General features: G+C 41.6%; 1 protein-coding gene across 1 annotated transcript in view; it reads left to right on the top strand.

Moving 5' to 3' along the window:
* The window catches only part of LOC131258264 (oligopeptide transporter 3-like), a 66505-nt gene extending 41134 nt beyond the window's left edge, over nt 1-25371 (top strand). The window contains exons 2-3 of the mRNA XM_058259466.1: nt 23450-23547; nt 25020-25371. Of these exons, the coding sequence (XP_058115449.1) occupies nt 23474-23547; nt 25020-25356 (411 nt within the window). The 5' untranslated portion in view covers nt 23450-23473 and the 3' untranslated portion in view covers nt 25357-25371. The remainder of the gene's footprint in view (nt 1-23449; nt 23548-25019) is intronic.
* The last annotated feature ends 2085 nt before the right edge of the window (nt 25372-27456 follow it).

The raw sequence follows: 27456 nt of genomic DNA, 5'->3' as shown, positions 1-27456 counted from the left end.
CAGCCTTGACAATCAAAATCGACAATCAGAATCAACCTCGACAATCAGAATCATCAATCGGAATTGGCTTCGACAATCGGAACAGCCTCGACAATCGGCCTCGATAATTGGAATCGTCAATCGAAATCAGCCTTGACAATTGGAATCGACAATCAGAATCGACAATCGACAATCGGCCTTGACATTTGGAATCGGCCTTAACAATCAAAATCGGCCTTGATACTCGAAATCGGCCTCGATAATCGGAATCGACCTTGATAATCAAAATCGGCCTCAATAATCGAATCGGCCTTGATACTTGGAATTAGTGAGAATGGGTCTAACAAGGTCTAAAGGAAGATCACAATGTGACGTTCAACCATCATGGCCCATCAATGTGGACATTTAACCAACATTGCTCCCAAGGAGTGGCCCACATAGGGCCAAACAAATAGTGGGCCCATGTCCTCACACAAGGGCCTAATATACATCATTATGGGCCTCACTTAAGGGCTTAATACACATCATATTGGGCCTCATACCGGGCCTAAAATACATCACAACGGGCCTTGCCAAATAGGCCATGAATACACAAGTCTAATATATATTACAATGGGCTTCACCATGGGCTTCAAATATGCAATAGGTGGGCCCCATCACATTGGCCATTAATACATCTCAATGGGCCATGACCCATGGGCCTCGATTACATCACAATGGGCTGTAACCCATGGGCCTCAAATACAACAAGTGGGCCGCATTAATGGGCCACACCAATGGGCCTCATATATCACATCGAGCCTCACATATGGGCCGAAATTACATCAAGTGGGCCACATCAATGGGCCATAAATACATCACGTGGGCCGATTCAAAGGCCATAAATACATCACGATGGGCCTTACACAAGGGCCTCATAAACATCAAATGGGCCTGCACATGGGCCTCAAATACATCACACGTGGGCCCTCCACATGGGTCTCATATGCATTAAATGGGCCACGTATTTCTGGGCCTCAAATGCATCAAATGGGCCACACATCGTGGGCCTAATACATATCACAATGGATCTTGCCCATGGGCCATGAACACATCACAATGGGTCTTACCCATGGGCCTCGATTCAAGCAGGTGGGCCCCATCATATGGGCCTTAAATACAAGGCAGGTGGGCCCTATCACATGGGCCTCAAATATACATTATCAGTGGGCCTCAAATATGCATCACAGGTGGGCCTCAAATGGGCTTGGACCACACCAAAAATCATTTCTCTAATTGTAGGTGTAACATGTGTATCATTGTACACTGTCATTCCATGGGGCACATGGCCCACTAATGATGATCAGCACTGTCCAAACATTGTCTAGGTAAATCAGCACCATCTAACATTACCCATGTAATTCTGCACCATCCAAACATTGTCTAGCACCATCCAGATATGTGGACGGTGTGGATGAGATGCATACAACATGGTGGGGTCCCACAGAACCGTCCTGGCACGGATGGCCTGGAATACAAAACATACATTATGGCGGCCCCCATCTGCACTATCCAGAAATGGACGGTGTGGATATATGATACATATATAAGGTGGGTTCCCACCGTCCCAATGGACGGTGAATAAAACAGGTACATCACGGTGGTGGCCCACGTCCAAATGGACGGCGCGAGATCAAAACATACATTATAAGCGCGTCTCACAAGGCACCATCTAGAGATGGACGATGCATATACAAAATACATTCACTAATGTAGGCCCCACACGTGTGGATGCAAGGCATCCACCAAGGTGGGTCCTCGTCCAGGCAGATGGATGGCTTGATAAACACATGCATTATGTGGAGTCCACACGTGTGTGGGTCCCATGGCTGTTATGCAACATATATCATGGTGTGGCCCACGATTACACTGTGTGGATATAACACGTACCACATGATCAGACCTACTGATCATGCGGACGTTAATACAACATCTACATAGCTGGTGTATACATACACTAACTAATCTCTTCACAGGTGGGTCCCACGTGGGCCCACTATAACATTATATTAATATATATTATCATATTATATATATATACATACTACAATATAGTCTAGCGTCCAGTGGGATGGGATGTCCGTCCAATGGATGGTCTGGATTACGTCCCTCTAAATAAGGCCCCACATGGCATCGTTCAGATGGACGGTGCGGATATACAACACAACATAAAGGTGGGTCCACATGTGTGGCCCACCAATGGCTTTGAATCAAGTTGATCTTTGTGTTCTTCCTTCATCAAGGCCGGCCCAAATAGACCGGTAGCAGGGTGAGCCCCAAAAGTGGACTGTGGTGTGGTCCACTAAATGGACAGTATGGATAAAATATGTAATCATAGGATGGGCCATCAACAATGAAAGAGAGAGAGATAGAGAGACGTGTGAAGGGGAGGGACCCCGCCACTATAGGCCCCCCTATATAATGCATACATCAAGTGGGTCCCATTACTTGTAGGCTCACTGATCAAAATCACCGGTGGAGATCCCTTCTCCACCAAAAAAGCAAGGTCTATATGACCTTTATACATACAAGAAAATTAAACATCATGATGGGGCCATACCATCAATTTGTAGGCCCCACTTGGCCCATCATGAAAAAAAAGAATTCTAGGCCTATAGAAGCACCCACCTTTGATCTCCATCTCCTTCTTCCGCCTATAGCCTCTAGAGCTCCAATGAAACAAATTCAATGGTCAAGATGAAGGTAGGAAGGTGGGCCACACTAGCTCTCTCATCGGAAGCTTGGAGGATTCCTCTCTTTAGTAGCATGGAATGGAGTGAGAAAATGAGAGAGAGAGGAGTGGTGAGATGGAGTGATGGGATGAGAGGGCATGGTGCTTGTTGACTTGTGGTAAGAATGAATGGGATGGGTATGGGTTGTGTAAGAGAGAGTTGACTTGGGGAATAGGAGAGGGATGGGCTAGGTAAGGTTGTGTACTTGACATTGATTGATGGATTGATGTGATGTATTGTAGAGATTCTCTCGGTATTCGCAACATGCAGCATTTTCCTCGAACTGAACATAGGCCCGCATCTCCTGGCCTGGGTATCACCTCGACACGTAATATGCGGCGTCGGAACCGAGGCGATGGCGCGGTCGCTAGGGTACAAGTTTTGGGTCAAGCTGACTCTAGAATACAGGATACAACTCATGATCGCGCGCAACTGTTGTCTATGCATCGTGGGTTGTCATAATTCGACCAGGAGGACCGCGGAAGCCTACGGAATAATATAGGCTAGGATACAGGCCTTACACTCTCCATCTTATCTCTCTCTCCCTCCCTCTTTCTTCCATTCTCCATTGCTAGGAAGCTTGGGACGTACAAGTAACTTAAAAAATCCAGCCATATCCCAAGCTCATTTCCCCCAATCCAACCCTCCAAACTTCATCTTAACCATTGAATCTTATTCCCTTGGAGCTCTAAAATATAATGGTGGAAGAAGGAGATCTAGATCCAAGGTGGGTGCCCTCTAGAACTAGATTTCATCCTCTCCCTTAGATTTCTTTCTTGCATTTGTATAGGGACTTGAAGGGCCCACCAATCCATGGTGGAGATCCTCCATGATCCCCTTGATGTGGCCTTTGGCCCATCTTCTTACATGTATGAGCCATGGAGGGTCCATTCTCCATGGACCCCACCATGATGGGTTTTTCTTTAGTCTATGCCTTCTTAGGGTCATTTAGACCCCTCATTTGCATGGTGGGGATGGCATTCCCCACCTCAAATTTTTTATTTCGTTATGATAGGCCCATGCATGCATGAGACCCATCTTGATGTATGTATTGATGCATGTAATAGAGGGGTCCATAGTGGTGGGGGCCCTCCATCTCTCTCTCTCTCTCTCTCTCTCTCTCTCTCTCTCTCCCTCCTTATTTCATTTTTTATGATGATGATGTGTGTGGCCTACCTGATGTGATCAACAATTCGGACTGTCCAGAAATTTCTGGATGTCCAGTTTATGGAGCCCACCTTGCTGTCCATTCCGGGCCAACCATGGATGAGGGAAAATGCAAATGTTGGCCTGATCCCAAGGCCATGTGGCCCACCCTGACGGACACACCATGAAGTATGTATCATATCCATGCTGCCCATATGTTGGGCCCATTTTGCTCAACCGTCTAGTGGGAGACCCACTGGCCTGTCCATCTAGACGGGCCCAAATGAAGAGAAAACATAAATATTAGCTGATCTGGTGAGTCCCACACGTGTGGACCCACCTCAATGCATGTGTTATATCTGACCGTCCATCTAATGTGGGTCTCACACAGCAACAGCAACTGCTCCATTGATGTCAGCAAGTTCTGGGTCTAATCATGAGGTATGTGGTATATCCCAACCATCCATCCATTTTCTGGACGTGTGGGGGGTGGGGCCCACCTTGATGTATGTATTTTGTATCCACACCATCCATTCCTAGATGGTGCTGGTGGGGCTAACCGTGATGTATCTGTTATCTAAGTCATTCGTCCCTTTTTTTCAGGACGGTGGGACCCACCCACACGTGCTACATGTGTGGGGTGGGGCCTTACCTTGATATATGTATTCTGTACCCACACTGTCCAAATCTGGATGGTGCTATGTGGGCTGACCATGATGTATGGGTCTGATCCACACCGTCCAGTACTCTGGACGGTGGGACCCACCTTATATATGTGTTGTATATCCAGTCTGTCCATTCCATCTGGATGTGGGACCCCCACCTTTGATGTATGTATTTCAGCCATGTTGTCCATCTGATTACTGGACAGGTGGGGCCCACCTTGTGATGTGTTGTATATTCACACTGTCCATCCTCGTGGTCCCTGCATGATGTACGTGTTTTATCAGCGCCGTCCAGCCCATGAACCCCACATGTGATGTATTTATGGCCCATTGATAAGGCCCGATGTGATGTATTTATGGCCCATTGATGAGGCCCAATGTGATGTATTTAAGGCCCATCTTGAAGGCCTACCTTAAGGTATATGTTGTACATGTGGCCCATCTATTTTGCTAGATTATGGGCCGCCCCATAAGGCCCATTGTGATGTATATGAGGCCCATATGATGAGGCCTGATGTGATGTATATATGGCCCATATGATGAGGCCCATTATGATGTATGAGAGGCCCATTTGGTGAGGCCCAAAGTGATGTATATAAGGCCTTTGTGTGAGGCCCAATGAGAAGTGTATTAGGCCCTTATGTGAGGCCATGGGCCCACTATATGTTTGGCTCTATGTGGGCCACTCCTTGGGAGCAATGTTGGTTAAATGTCCACATTGATGGGCAATGATGGTTAAATGTCCACATTGTGACCTTCCCTTAGGCCTTGTTAGGCCCATTCTCATCCTTCTCTAAGTGGGTTGACCCTAACCATTGGACTCCATTGATGTTTGCATGACCCATCTATTCAAATTGGGCTAACCCATAATGTTGTCTCTTATTGGTTGTTAGTAGGATTATTTTTTTTTTATCTTGGAGTCCATCTAGGACTTATTTGGGCTCCTCTAGGGCATCTAGCGGGCTATATGATAGTATGGAGAAGAAACCCTTTTCGGATCCTTAGGATTATAGGTAGGACACCTAGGCCCAACCTTAATATGAGAAAAGTTCTATATCATCATAGACGAAGGGATCCGTGCTATCAGATTTGGTATATCCTCCTTTAAGGATGATCTTTATGTTATAGTTTAGATCGACTGTCCATCTATAGCCCCGCCCTGAATATAGGCTGGTTATCGATACCGATTATGAGTATGTGATAGCATAGCATCATGATACATGCCCATACGCATCATTTGCATGCTTGTTGTGAGATGTGTTTAATCATTGCATATGCCATTGGGCAGGTTGTTTATAGGACTCCTTGATAGGCGGAGTTGTCCCACATGAGCGCATGGTATGTGCAGGATTGATGCATGATTGGACTATGAAACTCATGCATCTTACATTGTGTGGTTATGATTACTGTACGCCCTAGCGACATTAGGGCTGTAGTCTCCGTAGATATAGCATGGATGGCAAGATTGGATACCAAAAATTCTTGTTAAGCACGGGTCGTGAAGGATGTCCCAGGGTGAAAGTCTCCAAACCCTTATGGCACCATAGAGGATACTCCAATGCTTAGACCAAGTGGTTGTATGAGCACATGATGGTCGAATACTAGGAGGTCGTGTCTCCCACTGTGCCGTGGTCGGTTAGAAGGGGGTATGGCCTTGCCCGCCCGAGGGTAGGGGGCAATTACTAAGCAAAGTATGACCAGCTCGTAAATGGGTCCGCTATTGACATGCCGGATAGCTATTCGCTAACTATTGGCCAGGCAGATGGTGAGGTCTCTTCCGCTTGCACGATTATGCATCCAGTGTAGGGCGGTAATGTGGTGTAGTGTATTAGACCTCGGTGTTTATCTAGAGAGAATTGTACTGATATATGTTGATCCAGAGATGAGTTGAATTGATATGTGGATTGGTATGCTTGAGTTATATCTTGCACATGACATTGGCTATGTAGGCCTTACATCGTTTGGCTTTAGTGTGGCCGATAGCATTCATGCCTTGCATTGTATAGCCTTGGTATGGCTGATAGCATTCATGGACTTACTTGCATATTTTTGCATTACTCTGATATTACATTCTTGCATTGCTACCTTGCGCACACACTTTCACCACACTCTAAGCTTTCTATAAGCTTACTCACGATTGATGCATGTAGGTGAGGCTAGGCCGGAGCTGAGTAAGAGCAGGAGTGTGCCACAGAGCTTCTGGAGTTTTGTTATTATTATCATTCTATTTCCCTTTATGCGTGTTGTATCTTAAAGTTTTTGATCATAGTGGATTTTTTGATGGAGTTCTGGTTATTATTCATGGGTTATGCTTATGGTTATGCTTGTTACGAAATGAACTTGTGTTGAAAATTCCTCTTTATAGGATCTCAGGATCAGAATCTGGTATATGGGTGCCGGGAGTCGAGAATGGGGTACTACAGAGGTTGTCGGTGATCGAAAATTTTATGAGTCCGATTTCTGAGTTTGGGGCATGACAATGGGGAATGGGCTAACTATGGGCCCTAGGGGGTTTCAATTGTAGACTTTTAACCACCATTATCTCCTAGAATGCGGCCCACTATAGAGACTATCACACAATGGGACCCATGGTCCTTAAACTATCTAGAAAAATGGATGGGCATCATAAACATTATCACATGTTTCGTGCTGGAATCAACATCACAATTGGGCCTCGCACCAGGTTCTCATATATATCACAGTGGACCTCACCACATAGGCCTCAAATACATTGCAACGGGCCTCACCACATAGGCCTTATATACATCACAATGGCCTCATCATATGGGCCCTACATACATCACATTGGGCCACATCTCATGGGCTTCACATACATCACATTGGGCCACATCTCATGGGCTCATGTCCATCACCATGGGCCTCATACAAGGGTCTCATTAAAATAGCCCATGGCCCATACAATAGCTAGAAAATAATTGGGCATCATCCACAATATTCCACACATCATGTTGGGCCTCAAGCAATGCCCCAAAGCCTAAATACATCAAAATGGGCTACACAAGGGGGTAGCCCATGGCCCAAAAACATCATGGCCAAAAAGAATATCCTACTCATGCATTATGTTAGGCCTCATGGGCAAACCATATGCCTTAATTAAATGGCCAAGGTATAACCAATGCCCACCAATGTGGGCTTTACAAACCAGCCCAAAACTAGACAAGTTGGATGGGCGGCAAGGATTCAATCACATACATCATATTGGGCTTACAATCAGCCCACAAGGCTCAGTACAATGGATGGGCAGCACTAGCATGTGGAGAGACACTAAGGCTGGATGTCCAGCCCATCTAGGCCTGCCTAGAGGTCCAAAAATCTGGATAGCAAGGTCCTCATACAATGAGATGGTTAGTGGGCCGCACAAGGCATAAACGGAGCCCACAATCACACAGAAACACAGGCATAGAGAATACTCAAAACACCCTCAATCTGGTGAGCCATACTACTTCAAAACAATCAACTAGATGCAGAATTTTCTAGGCCTTTGCTGGACATCCAGCCCACCCAACTTCCTGGGCCTACTAAGGTCCAGTAATTACATTATTTGGGCAAAACAATTAATCCATGGTGGCCCATAACTATCGCAGTGGGCCCCGCTAGATGGAAACATGGACAGAACTCATAAAAACAAGGTGGGCCTGCTACTGGACTGCGGGTCCAACAACACCCCAATCAATCTGGACGTCCATAGGGCCTGGACGGCTAGCCCATAACAAGCACATGGTGGGCCCCAACACTGGACGCCCCACCAGGGTTAGGCCACGTCCAAGTGGGCCACACAAAATGTGGAAAATGGTTAGGCACAACACATCATCAAAGTGGGCTATATGGGATAGCCCTTAACTTAGAAAATAAATGGGCAGCAAGGTCAATATACACATCAAGGTGGGCCTCGTCGATCAGCCTTATGGTAAAAAAAAAATAAGTGGCAGAGTGCCTACAATACATGCATCAAAGTGGGCCTGTTGCAACACGAAATGGGCCTCACACAAGGGCCTAATGAAACAACCCATAGCCCTCACAATGGCTGGAAAATAAATGGGTTCCACTCATATTATCTCATACATCAATATTGGGCCTCTTGGGTAGTACATAGCTCACATACATCAAGGTGGGCCATATGGAGCAGCCCAAAGTCCAGAAAAATGCTAAGGTAAGCTGTGTCTAGTACATCTAACATGGTGGGCCTCTTTGGGTGGCACATAGGCTCCAAAAAATATAGTTGGGCCAAGTGTACAATATACCCAATATAGTGGTTTATAACTTAGCCCATGAAGTCCACCATAATGGATGGATAACACCTCAGCAATAGGAAATTTTAAGGCTAGATATTCAACCCATCTGGTCCACTAAACATTTAGAAAATCTGGGCAATCTGGCCCTTATACAATCAGGTGGAAGGTGGGCCTAACAAGGCATCTAAGGGGCCTAAATACTGTTTAACAAAGAGGTATATATCATACAAGGAGATGGGCCTACTGCTGGACTTTTGGGCCAGCAGCAGTCCAATCAATCTGGATGTCCAAGGGTTGGATGGCTGAGATTAAAAGACACATCAAATGGGTCCCACATCCAGGGGGATGGATTGCATAGATACAACACATCAAGGTGGGCCTCACATTCAAGGGACGGATGGCATGGAGGTAAACATGCATCATGGTGAAATCCCACCGCCCCAACTAGTGGACGGCGAGGATATAGAATACACATATCAAGGTGGGCCCCACCCCCACATGTGCAGCATGTGTGGGGTGGGCCCCACACTAGAAATGGATGGACGGCGTGGTGAAACAAATACATCATAGTGTGTCCCACAACATCGTCCATGGACGGACGATGTGGATACAAAATACGTACATCAAAGTGGGTCCCACCTGCCCACACGTACAACACATGTGGGGTGGGCCCCACCCACTGCCAGGTGGACGAACTGTTGGATATAACACTACCTCATGATCAGACCCAGAACTTGCTAACGTTAACAACAGCTTTGAGTTGTGTGGGCCCCACCATCCAGGGTCTGGATGGTGTGGATCCATCACATCATCAAGGTGGGCCACACGTGTGGGCCACAGTTTTGGATAAAGCTGATATTTGTGATTTCTCTATGGCCTGGGCCAGCCTAGAATGGATAGCCATGATAGGCCCCAGACATGACGGCGAGGTGGGCCCCGCTTGGTGGACGGCATGGATAAAAATACATGTACCATGGTAGGGTCCATAGGGGTAGGCCACACAGCCCTGGATCAAGTCGGTATTTGCATTTTCCCCACCATCCAAGCTTGCCCAGAAACAAGCAGCAAGATGGCCCTAGACAGTGGCAGCAAGGCTGTCCCATTATTTGGACGGTCTGGATCATCAATCATCAATGGTGGGCCATCAAACCAGAGAGAGAGAGAGAGAGAGAGAGAGAGAGAGAGAGAGAGAGAGAGAGAGACCCACCTAAACTTCTTCTTCTTCCCTATGCTCCAATGCTTAAAGGAAGCTCTTTCAACGGCGGAGATGATGATCTAAAGGTTGGATTGGTGGGGATCTAAGGTGGGAGAGGGCTGGATTTTGGGGTTGCTTGGACGTCCATGGGTCTAGCAATGGAAAAATGATGAAGAAAGAGAGAGGGAGGGAGAGATAGGTGTAGCTTCCTAGGTAATGATGATGGGTGTAAGATAATAATTAATTTTATAAGAGGTGTGGCTCATGGGGAAGAGAAAGGTAATCATGGGCTAGGGGCTAGGGTAGTCATAGCTAAGGTGATGTCATCACCCTCATAATTAATTGCTAGGAAAAAATGACATCTGGGATAGGTGGGTCCCGCAACGTGCGGTCCACGACCATGATAATGCACGATCCACATCTTATGATCTAAGCATCGGATTGGTGCACGAGATGTGGCGTCGGAACCGCGACGACGGTGCGGTCGTAATGGCATAGGTCTCGGGTTGAGTCAGCTCGGGTCTACATGATGTGACTTAGGGTCACGCGCAAATGAAATCTATGGGTCGCGAGTTGCCAGAATTTGAACGGGAGGACCAACGGATCCTACGGAACGACGAGATGCTAGGACACAGGCCTAACAGTTATTGGTTAACGTAGCTAGTCAAACTTGAGTAGATCCATCAAGGTGTGTGAGATCCCAAATTATGGACCCATTGTGATGTATTTTTCTCACATCCACATCGTTCATCCGTGTTGAAAGCTCATTTTAGAACATGATATAAAAAATAAGAAGATTTGAATCTCATGTGGATCATAACATAGGAAACATTAGTAATTGACCATTAAAAACTTCTTGTGGGCACAAAAATTTTAGATCAAGATGATATTTGTTTGGTATCTTCGTCTAAGTCTTTGTTACCTTATCAACGGAAGCGGATTGTGTGCTCAGTAAACTCTTTAAGACTCACCATGATTTATGTATTGTATCCAATCCGTCCATCCATTTACCACATAATTTTAGTCTTGATCCCAAAAATGACGAATATCCAAATATCAAATGAACCACACCACAAGAAACAATGGGAATTGAACTTCTACCGTTGAAAAATTCTTGGGGGCCATAGAAGTTTTGGATCAAGCTTATATTTGATTTTTCCCTTCATCAATGTTTGCATGATCTTACGAACATGTTGGATGACAAATAAACATCACCGTGAGGCCTAGTAAGGTTTCGATGGAAGAAATCATTATTCCCATTGTTTCCCGTGGTATGATCCACTTGAGCTCTGGATTTGCTTCAATTTGGTCTCAACCCCTTAAATAAGCTGGAAAAATGGATGGACGGCATGAATAAATCATATACATTCACCGTGGGCCCAACCGAGTTTACTCGGTAGGATAAGAGATTCGATTTCCTTGTCAATAGGTTGGATGAGAAATCGGATTGCATACTGAGTTACTCAGTATGCTCTTATCGTACTGAGTAAACTTAGTTAGGCCCACCTTGAATGTATGCGGTCTATCCACACCATCCATCTGTTTTTCCATCTAATTTAAGGGGTTAAGCTCAAAATTGAAGCATATACAAAGATGAAGTGGATCACACCTCGGGACAGTTAGGATAATGATTTCCAACTATGAAACCTTTATAGGCCCCACAGTAATGTTTATTTGTCATCCAACCAGTTTATAAGATTATATAGACATGGATGAACGGGAAACAAAAATATAAGCTTGATCCAAAACTTCTGTGGCCCTAAGAAATTTTCAATGGTAGAAGTTCAAGTCAGTTGTTTCCTGTGGTGTGGTCCATTTGAAAATTATATATGCTTCATTTTTGGGCTCAAGTCCTAAAATTACCTGGGAAAATGGATGGATGGAGCGGATGAAATACATGAATCATGGTGGACTACCAGCATAGTGAGTTACTCACTAGGCAAACCGCTTCCGTTGGATGGAAAATTAATATTTTAGTGGATCCATGATGTTTTTAATAGTAGGAATTTAGTTAAAATTGTTTCTTGTGGTGTGGCCCACTGGAGATATGGATCAACTTCATTTTTTGGATCATATCCTAAAATGAGCTTTCAATACGGATGGATGGTGTGGATGTAAGGAAAGTACCTCAGTGTGGGCCCCACTGTTAGGCATCCGAAACTGCCCTGCCAAACAGCCCCGTTCCGCACTTACACAAAAGAAAAAAAAATGAAGGAGAGGAAAAAATAAAAAAGAAAATCAATAAGGGTTAGGGCTTCCCTTGCCACAGCAGAGAGAGGGAAGGAGACGCTGAGAGAGAGAGAGAGAGAGAGAGAGAGAGAGAGAGAGAGGAAAGGAGACGTTGAGAGAGGGAGAAGGAGTCGTTGGGTCAAAGCAGGTAGGTGCACTTTCAATGCAGCTATGTTTCCACCACCCTCTCCCAAATTCGAAATGGATAGTCGTTGCCTATAACAAGGTAACCTGTGACTTGAAAAACACCTAATTTCTCTGTTACATTTCTTGCAATCTTACCTGATACAAAGTTACAGGTTGAGACTTTGTTAGACTTTGTTACCTGTAACATTTCTCCCTCAAACCCAAAATATAAGAAAGTCACCTGTAACTTTCTTACATTTTACAGAAGTTACAAGCATCCAAACGGCCCTTTGAGTCTTACTGTTTGGATGGAGTAAGAGTGACTGAGGTTTTTTTAGTTGAACTTCTGAAATCTTTTTGCATTTCTCTTCTTATCCGTCCATCTATGTAAAGTGCTAATCGAACGGTTAAGATTGGATCCTCTTAAGGTTACTTTTTATTTTGTAGTCTATCCATGGTGGGAAACAACAGAACACCGGTCTGGATTACTGATATGTCGGACCCAAATGTCGGAACTGAGAAAGCGTGTGTACGGTACAAATAGGTGGGCCACACGAAATGCATGCAGTACAAACCTGAGGAGATGGGTTTTTTCGAGTGGGAAGAATTATGTGGGGCCCACTGTTTTTAGGTAATACAGGCCGTTGATCTGTTGGGTGACTCAAGTCCTATTGCTTGAACGGAGCGTGTCTCTATAAATCCATTAGTTGAACTTTCGGACCGTTGTTGTATTTCTCCTTTTACCCATCCACCTGCAAGTTGCTAATTGAACGGTTTTCGTTCATATTGAGGAAATTTTTATTTTTAGTACATTCATGGTGGGACATAACAGAACAAGAGTCTGGATTACCAATTGGTGGGCCCAACATTGCAGAACTGAGAATGCGATGTCGGTTTCTTTTAACCGTTCATTTTTCTCACTCATGTGGGGTAACTGATGACTGGACCAGATTGGTTTTGGGTGCCAGCTGATGAACGGATCGGATCTCATACATGTTGAGTGTGCTATGTGTGGGCATGCCCTTGAGTATGTTTATTTTCGAGAAATTTATGACTGTGGACCGCACCTTTTATCCAACGGTTTTATGAAGCAATACAAACTTAACATACGAACTTAGACCTGCTCTTATGGACAACGAATTTGAGGACGAAACTACCCCTCCTTTTTAAGTAAGTCGGTCTATGGCTGCGGATTTGGCAGCCCTCTATGGCTATGGATTATAACCATAGCCATAGGTGCCGTAGCCGATCTAGCAGCTGACCCCGACAGTGGGACAAGACATTGAATTGGGGTCGACCGGGTTAGTGGGACAGTGACTCGGGGTCAACCAGGTCAACTCGATCGACCGGGTCAATGGGATGTGGCTTTTCAAGGCAAAATCAGATGATTAGCATCATCTTCTCAATGTAATTTTTGAGTTATCCTCCATAATCAATTATCCATGCACCACTCATGTTTTTTTTTTTTTTTTTTTTTTTAATTAGCCATTTTCTTGGATTTTGGAATGAGAAAACTAGTTTGGTTCCTTGTCTCTAAATTTAGATTGATCATATAATCCTAACCATCCAATTGATGGACATCAAATGGAGGGTTATAGTAAAATAGCTAGTGGTCCAAAATCTGACTATTAATATCACCATCTCAATGCGATATTTGGGTTATGCATCATCAGCAATTGTGCATGCATTATGTAGCTATCAAATTCCTATGTTGGTTGTCTCATTTTGGAGTGGTTATACTGAAAAATCTACATCCCTGATAATCCATGAGTACATAAGCAATGTTGACATGTAGTTGGTGATTAAGGTGGATGATTGCAACATTTTATATCGAATGCATTTGTACTAGCACCTTTTACCTGGATAAAATGATGGTCCATCTCGATGTGTTTTATCCTTATTCTACAGCTAAGATATGGATGCAAGTTAATGATCCATCTCAATGTGTTTTGTCCTTTCTCTATACATGAGATATTGATGCAAACAGTCACATCGTTATTGAACATTCAAATTGGTTAATGGACCGTCCTTCAACCTTAACGATCAAGACTAATTTGCTCAAGAAAACTCAGTTTAACTGTATGTTTTAAAGTCATTGTGATATCTTAAGTATCTGATTGTAATTTGAGGAGTATGCATGAACTGACTAACCACTCTATTTATCTAATCGAGGAATTGCTTATTGGTTGGTAGTGAGATAAGAATCTTTTTATTTCTTACCAAACAATTCCGAGCAAAAATTCTTTAATTTTTGAATATAAACATTATATCTAGGCTATTGTTTATTGTTTATTGGTATGTTCTCGAGTCATCATTCCTAATGGATTATCATAGACAAAACCCATGTGCTAAATGATATCGAAAATGGAGTTTCTGTAAAAATCGAAAGAGAATTTAACCACTTTTGAAGAAAATCTTGGATTCTTCAATTTTCTATTTCGCAATAAAAGTATATTGAGATCATACTTATAAAATACAAATTCGACTCAAACCCTGTCAAGTTGAGTCAACTAAAACAAAAACTTAGGCAAGTTTCTTGAAAACTCACACTAGTTAAATTAAGTGGGGCAAACATGAAATTCAACTGGGCAAACTGAAATTTGAGCGGGGCAAGCATAACATTGAGCGGGGAAAACATGAAATTGAGCAGGGCAAACTGAAAATTCAGCGGGGCAAACATGAAATTCAGCGGGGCAAACTGAAATTTGAGCGGAGCAAGCATGAAATTGAGTGGGGTGAACATGAAATTGAGTGGGGTAAACATGAAATTCAGTGGGGGAAACTAGAAATTGAGCGAGGCAAACTAGAAATTTAGTAGGGCAAACATGGAATTCAGTGGGGCGAACATGAAATTGAGTGAGGTAAACATGAAATTCAGCGGGGCGAAACTAGAATTTCAGCGGGGCAAACTTGAATTTCAGCGGGGCAAACTTGAATTTCAGCGGGGCAAACATAAAATTGAGCGGGTCAAACATGAAATTCAGCAGGGCAAACATGATATTCAGCGGGGGAAATTGGAAATTGAGTGGGGCAAACTAGAAATTCAGCGAGGTAAACTGGAATTGCATGTGTAGAATGTGCTGAATTCAAGGAAACCATTTAAATCATGAGACGCACTACGGATAAGTGATTAACATATTAGATTGGTTGACCGATCAATGGTGATTAGTGAACATTGTTTGTTGAATCCGAACAATTAAGCTAATTTTTAAGTTCGTTAGGTGTCTAAACAACCGGCCAATAAAAAAACATGTTTCTTATGAAACGTCTAAAGTAGATCCACGATTTTGACGGTTTGTTTTGAGCCACATGTATTTCATGTGTACAATTTTGAGTGCAGACTTATGAACCATCAATCTCTATCTGAGTATTAAAGTTCTCTCAGCGCGATGATTTACATAGGAGAAATTTACGACTGTGGACCCCACCTTTTATTCAGTGGTTTTTTATGAAGCAAACTAAACTCAACATACCAACTTAGACTTCCACGTACGGACAGTGAACTTGAGGACGAAAATACCCCACCTTTTCAAAGTAGACCTATGGCTACGGATTATAACCATAGCCATAGGTACAACTAATCTGTAGCCATAGGCACCGTGGTCCAGGGACCCGATCGACTAGGTCTGCTAGTTGGGGTTGACCGGGTTAGGACCCGGTCGACTGGATCAATTGTCTTGCCCACTTGTTTTTTAGATTTGTCTTATTTTTTGTCTTATATCATAATGAGAGTGGTCAATTCATTTTTTTAGATTTGTCTCATTTTTTGTCTTATATCATAACAAGAGTAGTCAAAATGAATTGACGTGAGACCCACGTAACTTTCAATAGTAAGGAGTTCCTACCCTAAATTGTTGTGGGCAATCTACATCCCTTTGGATTATAGGGAATTCATATAACCCTAGGTTACAGGCAAGTTGCATAACTCTTAGACAATTTAGTTTGCATATAGCTCAATTGAGTTTCAAAACTCCCTATTTGAGTAACTTACTTAAAGTCGATCAGTTCTATTAGGGGCTTTTATAAAGCTCGCTATAATATGTGTGTTTTATTTAAGTTGTTCATTCATTTTGAAAATCATTTTAGAACACAAGCTTAAAAAGAAAGCAGATAAAAAACACAAGTAAATCACACTCACATCACATGAATCAGTAATGATGATGATATTGCTATTGAAACCTTCTTACAAGTGTTGAGACTTAAATAATGCACAATTTTTTTCATTTATATCTTGGTTTTATGAACATGAATCAGCTTAATATTCTATTTTACTCATGTATGTGTTGCAAGGTGAATTTAAGAGCTTGGATTGAAAAATGGTGCTAAAAAGTATAGATTTGATGCTCAAGAATCACCAAGGCAATGGATGGATCTTAGGAGATCAAGATTGAAGAATTTATATGCCAAAGATCTAAGAAAACCAAGTGAGGATTGAAAAGAATCAAAGATTTGAAGTGAAGAATCCTGAAATCGTCCTGAAAAAGTGCATTCTTAAGTTCTGAAGTCTATTTTGGGAAACTATGCAGCGGAAAATCTATTTTAAACAAACAGTGCAGCAAGAATTCTATTTTAAAAAACTGCATAAATTTGAGGCAGTTTCTAGAGTTTTTCAACTTTGTACGAAAATTAGAGTTCCCCACTTATAAATAGGGTTTCCCAGGGCATTCTTAAGCATCATTCAAGGCATCCTAAAGCAAAATTTAGAGTTTTTAAAGAGTTTTTAATTTTATTAAAGTTTATAAGTTTTTTTTTTTTTTTTTTAGATCTTTTTGTTTTGCATTTATTTTTTTCTTGTTGCTTTTTATTTCTACAATTTAATTATATTTTTCTAAGTTCCTTCTAGCCCAAGATAGAAGGGAAGCACATGGGTTTTATTTTCCGATTAGGCTGACCATAGTGCTCAAATCCCAGTTGTGTTATCCAAGTCATCATGATTTTGGAACATTAACTTATGTGTGGAACTTTGAAGCTTGGGTGTTATTTTAATTTAGTTGAATTACATCCATTCAAAAATCCCAAAAATCAAATCATCAGTTTTATTTTTTATTACTTAGTTTGTTTTACATTTGATTTTTTCCTTCTCACAATTCATCTCCCTGTGGGATCGACCCTGTATTCACGGGATATTACTTACAAACCTTTACACTTGGAGGCAAGTAATCAACAGGCCATCGTGATATATATTTTTCATTAAACCTATTCATGAAATAATGTAAACCTGGTTAAAAGGAAAATATAAAAATATCAGCTTAATCCAAAACTCCTTGAGCCCCTAAAAGAGGTTTTTGGCAAGTTGTGTTCAAGCCACACCATGTGGTGTGATCTACTTTAGCACTAGAGCTTCTTCATTTATTTTATCATCAAAACCTTCCTAGTAATTGAGCGAGGGAACCTAGGAATCGACCGAGGCAACTTAAGAATTGAGCGAGGGAACCTTGAAATTCAGCGAGGCAACTTAGAACTTGCACGAGGCAACGTAGAAATTGAGCTTGGGTTTGGGATTACAACAGAATATTCATCACCTTTTCAAACCACCATTTCAGTGTATACTTAGAGCTTGGGTTTGGGATTACAGCAGAATATTCATCACCTGCAAAGATGAATTAAAAAACATATCAAACATAAAATTCACAAGATAATTATAGTGTACAAAATCAAAAATAATTGAAAACAATGTACCATTTCATGAATTTGAACAAGCTTCATATGAAATTAAGATAGAAATTGAGGGAGGAAATACCAGAAATTGAGCGAGATAAACTATAAAAATAAGTGAGGTAAACTATAATTTGAGTGGGGCAAACTGAAAATTAAGCGGGGCAAACTGGATATTGAGCGGGGCAAACTAGATATTCAGCGGGGCAAACTAGAAATCAAGCGGGGCAAACATGAAATTGAGCAGGATAAACTAGAAATTTAGCGGGGCAAACATGAAATTGAGCGGGGCAAACATGAAATTCGGCGGGGTAAACTGGAAATTAAGCGGGGGAATCTAGAAAATCAGCGGGGCAAACTAAAAATTAAGCTTAGCAAACATGAAATTGAGTGGGGAAAATTGGAAATTGAGTGGGGCAAACTGAAAATTGAGCAGGACAAACATGAAATTGAGCAGGGCAAACTGGAAATTGATCGAGGCAAACTAGAAATTCAGCGACGCAAACCGAAAATTGAGCGGGGCAAACTAGAAATTCAGCGAGGCAAACATGAAATTCAGCGGGGCAAACATGAACTTGAGCGGGGAAAAGATACCTACATTCAATTTGAATGCAATGGATCAAGATAGCTGGTGTGTATATAGAATACCTCGTAGACCTGATGCAATGGATAAAATAGTGTCAATAAGGGGAGTTTGGATTGTAAGTAACTTGATATAAGCTACCTATGCGTTAAGTAGCTTATCTTGGTTCCTACTTCTCTAACTAAAGTGATTAAGTAGCTTTAAGTAAAAAAAAGTTACTTATAATTGATCTTAAACCGACCCTACATTCAGCAGAACACTTTCTCTAGTTACAATAGATAGAGCTTCAGGAAATGTGAAATTATCTGCAGTCAATTTGTACACCTCTTCCATATCTATCACAACTCCCAACAAATTGAACTCAATGGTATAACAACCAAACTTATTTCTGTAGAATGTGTCATCGATGCAGGAAGGTTTGTTATTTGTAAAAGAGCTCCTGTAATGGATGGAAGGAAAATCGACCCAAATGGAGTTACATACCCTTTAGAGCTCTTCATCCATTCCCCCTTTTTTAGAGTTCTCAAAAAATCATCATCGACTTTCCCCCTCTTCTTTAAGTACCTAATAAACTGCAGCAGTAAAATTCCATGTTTGCTAGTAATTCTTGATGAAGGAAGACATGTAACATGATTGATTATTAGTCTACATATGTGCACTGACCCAAACCACACCCCAATCAATTTCAACTTATCCATGATTGATTATTAGTCTATATACATGATTGATTATTAGTCTACATACATGATTGTTAGTAATTCTTGTACCTCTATTTTATTGGTAGGACGGATAGGAAGGGATTGGAAGGTAAAATCCCAGAATATGACGGGCATGCCAAACAGACTCGGTGAACTTGTCTCGGCATATAGCAATCCCATGGAGGTCCCGATCTCTGATCCAAGTATTGAGAAGGTCCCGACCTTTCCTCAAATCAATCTGCATCCCTGATATGGCCCAGATATCTAGTCCGGATAACTGGATAGTCCAAATCTTCAACAAAGATGGTTGGAACTTAAGGCAGGATCCTCGTGCTCTTCAATCTACCAACATGGAACTCTCTTCTTAAAAGCATGGAAGTAGAGAGTTATAATCACATTTACAATCTGGAAGGATTGAAATGATAATCGAAGTTCAGTCCTTGGCTGATTAGCTCATATGGTGGTATCCAAACTCTAGGCACAATAGCAGTAAGAAACATAAATTGAAATCACACTAATAATAACCCATGCCATGTATTGAAACTATAAAACTCTACTCACAATAATAGTAAGAAGCATCATATCTAAAGTACCTGAAGCTCCATCATGCTTGCAGCAGTAGCACCATGGTTGTTAAGGTTATGATGTGCCTCCAATAGCTCAAGGACTAAAGAGTTTCAGTAATCCAAGCATACATATCCATGCATTTGACGCAAACAAGGTAAGACTCTATGCAAACTCAATTACAAAGAAAAGAAGGCATGCAGTTAACATGGCTACCTTAAAAACCTCAGTGTCATCAACATAAGAAATGCCAATTAGATATTCAAGACCCATTAGAAGTACAAATCTATTCTCTGAAGTGGATTCAAGTACTCAGATATGGGACTGCATAAGAAAAACACTATCAGAGTCATTAAGAAAGTTTCATTCAACTACATGTCCAGCAAACCGATAAACATAAAAATGGGATATAATATTAAATCCAGTATGTTTGTCACTCTACGAACAGTAATGAACACAACATCCATAATTTGACAGACAAATGCAGGTTTTCGATTGAACACCAAGCTTTAAAACCAAAGGCCATAGGAATGCATATCACTTCATATTTATCATACACTATTACCTTTGCAACTAGAAAATGAGCAGGGCAAACATGAAATTGAGTGGGGCAAAGTAGAAAATCAGTGGGACAAACATGAAATTGAGCGGGGCAAACTAGAAAATCAGTGGGGCAAACATGAAATTGAGCGGGGCAAACTAAAAATTGAGTGGGGGAAACATGAAATTGAGCGAGGGAAACATAAAATTCAGTAGGGAAAACATGAAATTCAGCGGGGGAAGCATGAAATTGAATGAGGGAAACATGATATTCAGCGGGGCAAACATGAAATTAAGCGGGGCAAACATGAAATTGAGCGGGGCAAACTAGAAATTCGGCGAGACAAACATGAAATTGAGCGGGGCAAGCTAGAAATTCAGCGGGGGAAACATGAAATTCCGTGGGGGAAACATGAAATTGAGCGGGGGAAATATGAAATTAAGCGGGGCAAACATGAATTTTAGTGGGGCAAATGTGAAATTGAGCAGGGCAAAGTAGAAAATCAGCGGGATAAACATGAAATTCAGTGGGGCAAATTAGAAAATCAGCGAGGCAAACATGAAATTGAGTGGGGCAAACTTAAATGATAATTTCATGATGGACAACACCACATGATAATTTAAACATATCTAATGTTCAAATGGACAACACCACATGAAATTTTGAATTGAACTTCTACTATTGATCATTTCTTAAAGGCCACAGAAGTTTTGGATCAAGCTTATAATTGTGTTTTCTATTAATCCATGTTTGTATGATCTTATGAACAAGTTTGATAACAAACAAACATCACTGTTAGGCCTACTATGGTTTCAACGGTGGAAATCATTATCCCCACTGTTTCTTGTGGTATGATCCACTTGATCTTTTGATATACTTCAGTTTGGGGCTCAACCCCTTAAATTAGAAGGAAAAACTGATGGACGGTGTGGATATACTATATACATTCAATGTGGGCCCAATAGAGTTTACTCAATACGATAGAAGCGTACTGAGTAACTCAGTATGCAATCCGATTTCGCTTGTTACGCCCCATAATGATGTTTTATTTGTAATCCATCATGTTCATCGGATGATGTATACATAGATGAACCAAAAGCCCAGATACAAGCTTAAAATATACCTGTTGTATGTGCTTTCTTCACTGGACCAACCATTTTCAGAAGAAGACAAAATGCTGATATACGGAGAGGATGCAATCCAATGGTGATAAGGAAGGGGCTCCAGTAAATGGGTTTTTTGTCTTTCTTAGGGCTTGTTTGGCCGGACCGATCCCATGGTATTAGGAGGGATGGGATCACGATATCCCGGGATATGCATGATGAGCCAAATAGACCCGGTGAACTTGTCTCGGGATATAAGCAGTCCCATGGATCTTAAAATAATCCACTGACATCACCATCATTACCTTAAAATTGATCCCATCCCTTGGTTGGACGGATTGGAAGGTAAAATCTCGGGATATGCCGGGCGTGCCAAACAGACCCGTGAACTTGTCCTAGGATATAGCAATCCCATGGATCTTTTTCCAATCCACTAACACCACCATCATTACCTTAAAATCCATCCCATCCCTAATCCCATGGGATTCGCCCAGCCAAACAGGCCACTGGAACGGAGTGAAGAAAGGGGGTGAAAATGGCAGTGAAATCAACAGTGAAAGCAACGCAATGGAAAGAGGTGAAAGAAACAGGACTGAAAGCAACACAGTGGAGAGGAGGGGTAGTTTCATCCTCAAAATCATTGTCCGTACGAGCAGGTATAAGTTCGTATGTTAAGTTTGTATTGCTTCATAAAAACCGTTGGATAAAAGGTGGAGTCCACAGTCGTAAATTTCTCTTTATTTCCTACTGTGCGAGTAACCGTAGAAATGTTCGTATGAATAACATCGATCGTCATTTTTTCTTATGGGGTTTTATTATTTTTAATCTCTTCTATGATTACACCCAGATCCATAGCTCAACTGGCAGACTAAGTGGAAATACTTCGTTTCAATACTTGAGGTCTTGGTATCGATCCCTAGCGGGGGTGGCTAACATGGAGTGTGTGTACTGACATGGGTGTGTACTAACAAGCTAACCCAAAAAAAAAATAAAAAAAAAAAAATAAAAAAAAAAATCTCTTCTATGATTTGATTTTGAATTTAGATAGATTAGGAGATGTGAAGATTTATATTCTCATTTCTTGGGTTTTTTCGGGTGTGATATTTTGTTATTTTTAATTATTTTTTTGGGTTTTTAATCTTTAAAAGCTTCATGATTTTCAATTTTTGTGGAGATTTCATTAATTCTTTATATAATATTTTTATCAATTATTATTATTTTTTCTTTTTGAGGAGAAGTGGAAAAAGGATTAAATTTGGAAGATTAGAAGAACGAAGGAATGAGTTGGGTAGAGGATGAAGATATATTTATATAATTTTGTTTTTTCATTTTTGGGTATTCGGGATATATGTTTTATAGTGTAATCTATGTTTGAAAATTTGTATTTCTAGATGTGATTTTTGTTTTCTAGGTGTGATTTTCTCGGCTTTTGTATTTGGGTGTGCAGATATATGTGACCGTCCATTTTTTTTTAATTATTTAATGTAACATTTTTATTTTGTTAGTTTTTCTTATTTAATAAATTCAGGTAGCTTAGTGCATAAAAATTGCATGCTTTTGCTGTTTTTCTTTTTTAATCTTTTTTTTTTCCTATTAGATACCAGTTGATAAAGCAGATTTAGAGTATATTTTTTAAAGATGAAGAAACTGGATATAATTTGCATTATCCCATCAGTTTTCTGTTTTTTTTTTTAATCATGTGTTTTTTTGGAGTTTTCATAATTTCCCCTTTTGTCTTTTTGGTGGGTTTTTTACTTTTTATTTGTTTGCTGTAAAAGTTGCTAAAAATCTCCTGCAAAAGCAGGCATTTGAGAGTGTGTTTTTCTTCTTGTTTTCTTGCAATACGTTCTTGTGGTTTTTATATAGGTCTGATTTTTTTAAAAAATTATTATTATTAAATATCTGGATTTCCTCTTGAAGATTTGAATGGTTCTGTTGCAGATTTTGGGGTATGGATGGGCTGCAATGCTTAGGAAATATTTGGTTGAGCCTGCTGAGATGTGGTGGCCGTCCAACCTTGCTCAGGTCTCTCTGTTCAGGTCTGTATTTTTCCGCTTTCTTTTTCTTGAAATCAGACGCATGCCCATATGGTCCATCATCCAGACCATCAGGTGGGTCCCACTGTGGATTGGGCACAGTGGTAACATCTCACTGCTCGGGCTATCATAATCGTATGACTTGTCACTTACAGATGGATGGTAGAAAAAATATGAACAAATGTTAGCCTAGGTTGGGAAAAAGGTCTGCTACTCAAATTGATAGGACCATCCACTCTATGTCATTTGCCTGAAACTGGTCCATCCATGCTTAGCACAATTTGCAGAAAGTGGTCCATTGATGGGATCTGCTTAATGAATGGGTCCGGTGGACCATTGCTCCACCTGTCCAATTTTGAGTGGAGCAATGTGGGTAAGGAAATGGGTTAGCCTAGATTCGCCTAATTTAAATTCTGCTGTCGAAATTTTATTTATTTTTTCTCGCTGTAATGGTAGTGCTGAAAAGGTTCTTTACCTGACAGCTTTCATGGGTTGAAAAGAAGAGGGAAGAAAATCAATCTGGGGGTGGTATTTGTTATGTGGGTTTATTAATGATGGCGTTTGAATTTTGAGTCGAAAAGCTTTCTTGATTTGAAGCTTTTGTGTTAAAAGTGAAAAGAAGGAAATCAGGAAAGTGAAAAGGAAATGTTGGGTGCTTGATTCCTTGGTTGTGGGTGCCATACCGTTTACTAATTATGAGTAAAAAAAAAACCAATCATACTCAGATAAACTCTACATGTGGATATCTGTCTTCGGGACAAAAGGCATAAACAAAGGCAGAAAAAAATGGAGATGGGAAACTCTCTCTAGTTTGTTTTTGGTTTTAATGGAGAATTTTGGCCAAGAATTTAAATAGCGGTTGCCGAGTTTGACTCACTTGGTGACCAGAACTGTTGCGACTCACCTTGACTCATTCAGTTTCATCCCCAGATGGGTCTGGTGACTCGTTCTGTAACCATGATTTGGATACCGTTTCATATTTTCAAAGAATATGAATAAAGTGAAAATATTCTTGATTGATTGTTCTGTCACTCATAGAAAAAAAAAAAAAAAAAAAGCTCAGGAATGCAAAAGGAACCGACAATGCCAAAGAATCTCACATGTGCCAATCACTTGTGCACAAGATCTGTTCAGTTCATCAGGCAGGTCCGGATCGAAGTGCTCCAGCCCAAAATCCAGCCAGTCCACCAACTGGGTAGGCTACATATGTGGCTTGAATATGGATCATTGGATTTCTTTTTTCTAAGCATCACTTTTTTGGTACATGTGATGAACTGAAGGATGCACTTGTGTGATTTGAGGGCTAAGGGAAAATTAACAGTGGACCCCTCCTGATGAACCTTCTAGATCTCCCACAAATTTGCCATGTTGGTATGTGTGGGGCGCTCGTCGTTGGCTTTTACAGATTGAAGCATGCAACTACCATTCCTCTTAATATACTTTTCATTTCACTCATCATAGATGCTGTGTTGCAGAGCGCTCCATGAGAAGGATTCTCGATCGAAAGGTCTCACCCGGATGCACTTCTTCCTTATCTTCCTGGTGGCAAGCTTCGCTTACTATGCTTTACCCGGCTATATGTTCCCTATCCTGACATTCTTTTCATGGGTTTGTTGGGCATGGCCCCGCAGCTTCACAGCCCAGCAGATTGGATCTAGGTACCATGGGCTTGGAGTGGGTGCATTCACTCTCGACTGGGCAGGGAAATCGGCCTACCACGGCAGCCCGTTGGTGACACCTTGGTTCTCCATTGTCAACGTTGGAGTCGGATTCATCATGTTTATCTACATAATCATCCCTTTATGTTACTAAAAATACAATACTTTTGATTCAGGGAAATTTCCAATATTTTCGAGTAACCTCTTCACTTCAAGTGGGGATACTTATGATACTACCAAGGTCTTGACCCCTCAGTATGACCTCAATATTGCCGCATATAATAGTTATGGGAAGCTCTACCTCAGTCCCCTTTTTGCACTCTCGATAGGATCGGGATTCGCAAGGATTGCTCTAACCATCACCCATGTTGCTCTCTTCCACGGCAGGTAAGGCCCTTGAACTATTGTTGAACACTAGGGACATTTCAAACTAGATTAATGATGAATATACCATTGAAAGTAGTGTTGTCAAATGCCTTTAATCTGGCGCTGCTCGACCAGTTGAGAGCCTGGCTCGACTGGTCAAGTGAGCCGCTCAACTAGTCGAGCACTGTTCAACTCAAAGTCCAGCATGCTATTATTTTTGGTGTCCGGGCCGCTCAACCGGGATGGCTCGACCGGTCGAGGGGGACCCTCGACCAGTCGAGGTTACGTAGATCCTGCGTGGACTGCGTAAATTTAATGTGGTTTCCGGACTTTTCCAAAGGAGGTGCGTAAGTAGAGTTTCCTAAACGATAAATAGGAGTCTCTAGGGCTATTCTAAAGTATACTAAGGCTTCCTAAAGGTATTCTAAAGAGTTCTAGGGTTATCAAAGGGTGTAGCAAGGGTGAGATTCGAGGTTGTTCGAATCGGGTAAGTCCTCTCTCTTTGTAATTTCTACTTTCATAGTGGAGATCTGTCGCTTTGTGCTGTAGTTTTTTCCTACAAGGGTTTTCCACGTTGAATCTTTGTGTTCTCTTGTGTGTGCTTGGTGCCATTGGATTTTTATCCTACATCTAGATCTGTGTGATTCCGCAGCTCAAATCCCCAACAAGTGGTATCAGAGAAATTGTTGGGACATAGATCTAAATCTGAGGGATTAGTAATAATGGGAAGCACTAGGTATGAAATTGAGAAGTACTCAGGGAAAAATAATTTTGAGTTATAAAAGATCCAGATGATCAGTTCCTTAATCAAGCAAGTCGAAGATGGTGCTCTTGAGGAGCGAAAGTCTACTATGACTGATGATGAATGGAATACTCTTGATAAAAAGGCTTTATCATCGATCCGTTTATGTCTCACGGATGAGGTTCTCTACAACGTCATGAGGGAGAAAACTGCGGCTAAGTTATTTGCAAAGTTAGAGGATGTCTATGCGAAAAAATCCTCTGAAAATCACCTATACTTGAAGTAGTAGTGGTATAACTTCAAGATGGCAGAGGGTGGAGATCTGGAGGCTCACATCACAAATTTTAATAAATTAGTTTACAAATTGCTGGATACGGAGGAAGTGATGAAAGATGAAGAACAATCATGTATGTTGTTGAATTCTCTTCCGGCATCATATGAGTCATTTAAGGACACTATGTGTAGCACGAATCAAACCCTGAGTGTCGACACCATTATCTCAGCCCTTCAAAGGAAGGCCATGAGAAAGCTTAACGTCGACATTGAGATATCTTCTGAGGCATTGATTCCGAGGGGTAGGAATTCTGAATAAGGTACAGGTTCTTCAGGTTCTAGATCCAAATTTAGGGGCAAGGGCAAAGGAAAAGTAAAGTGCTGGAATTATTGGATGAAAGGACATGTGAAGAAGGATTGTGAAAATTCTAGATCTACGAGAGAAGATTCTGAAGCTTCGTATAGGTAGGCTAATGTTGCCACGTCAGATGGATCGAGTGGATGTAATGGTAATGTTTTGTTTGTGTCTACGATTAGGCAGCCATACGATAATCGTAAGGACCAGTGGATGCTAGACACAAGGGCATCTTTTCACATGACTCCTCATAGGAGTTGGTTCATGTAAGACCCGTGTCCTAATCCGTACCATTCCGTTGGCTTCCGCGGTTCTTCCGGTCAAATTTCGGCAACCTTCGCACCGTATCCGGTGTCTGCCCACGATCCTAAGCCAGGTCCCGCGTACCGACGTCGGCTTGATCTGAAAGTTATATCATAGCGACCGCGTCGTCGCCGCGGTTCCAACGCCGTGACTTGCGCATCGAACCGATACCCAGGCAAGAAGATGCCGATCTGCGTTTATTCCGAAGAAACACC

This window comes from Magnolia sinica, chromosome 10, assembly GCF_029962835.1.
Source record: "Magnolia sinica isolate HGM2019 chromosome 10, MsV1, whole genome shotgun sequence".
NCBI lineage: Eukaryota > Viridiplantae > Streptophyta > Magnoliopsida > Magnoliales > Magnoliaceae > Magnolia > Magnolia sinica.
Note: the sequence above shows the minus strand (reverse complement) of the source record. Positions and strands in the feature narration are given on the sequence as shown.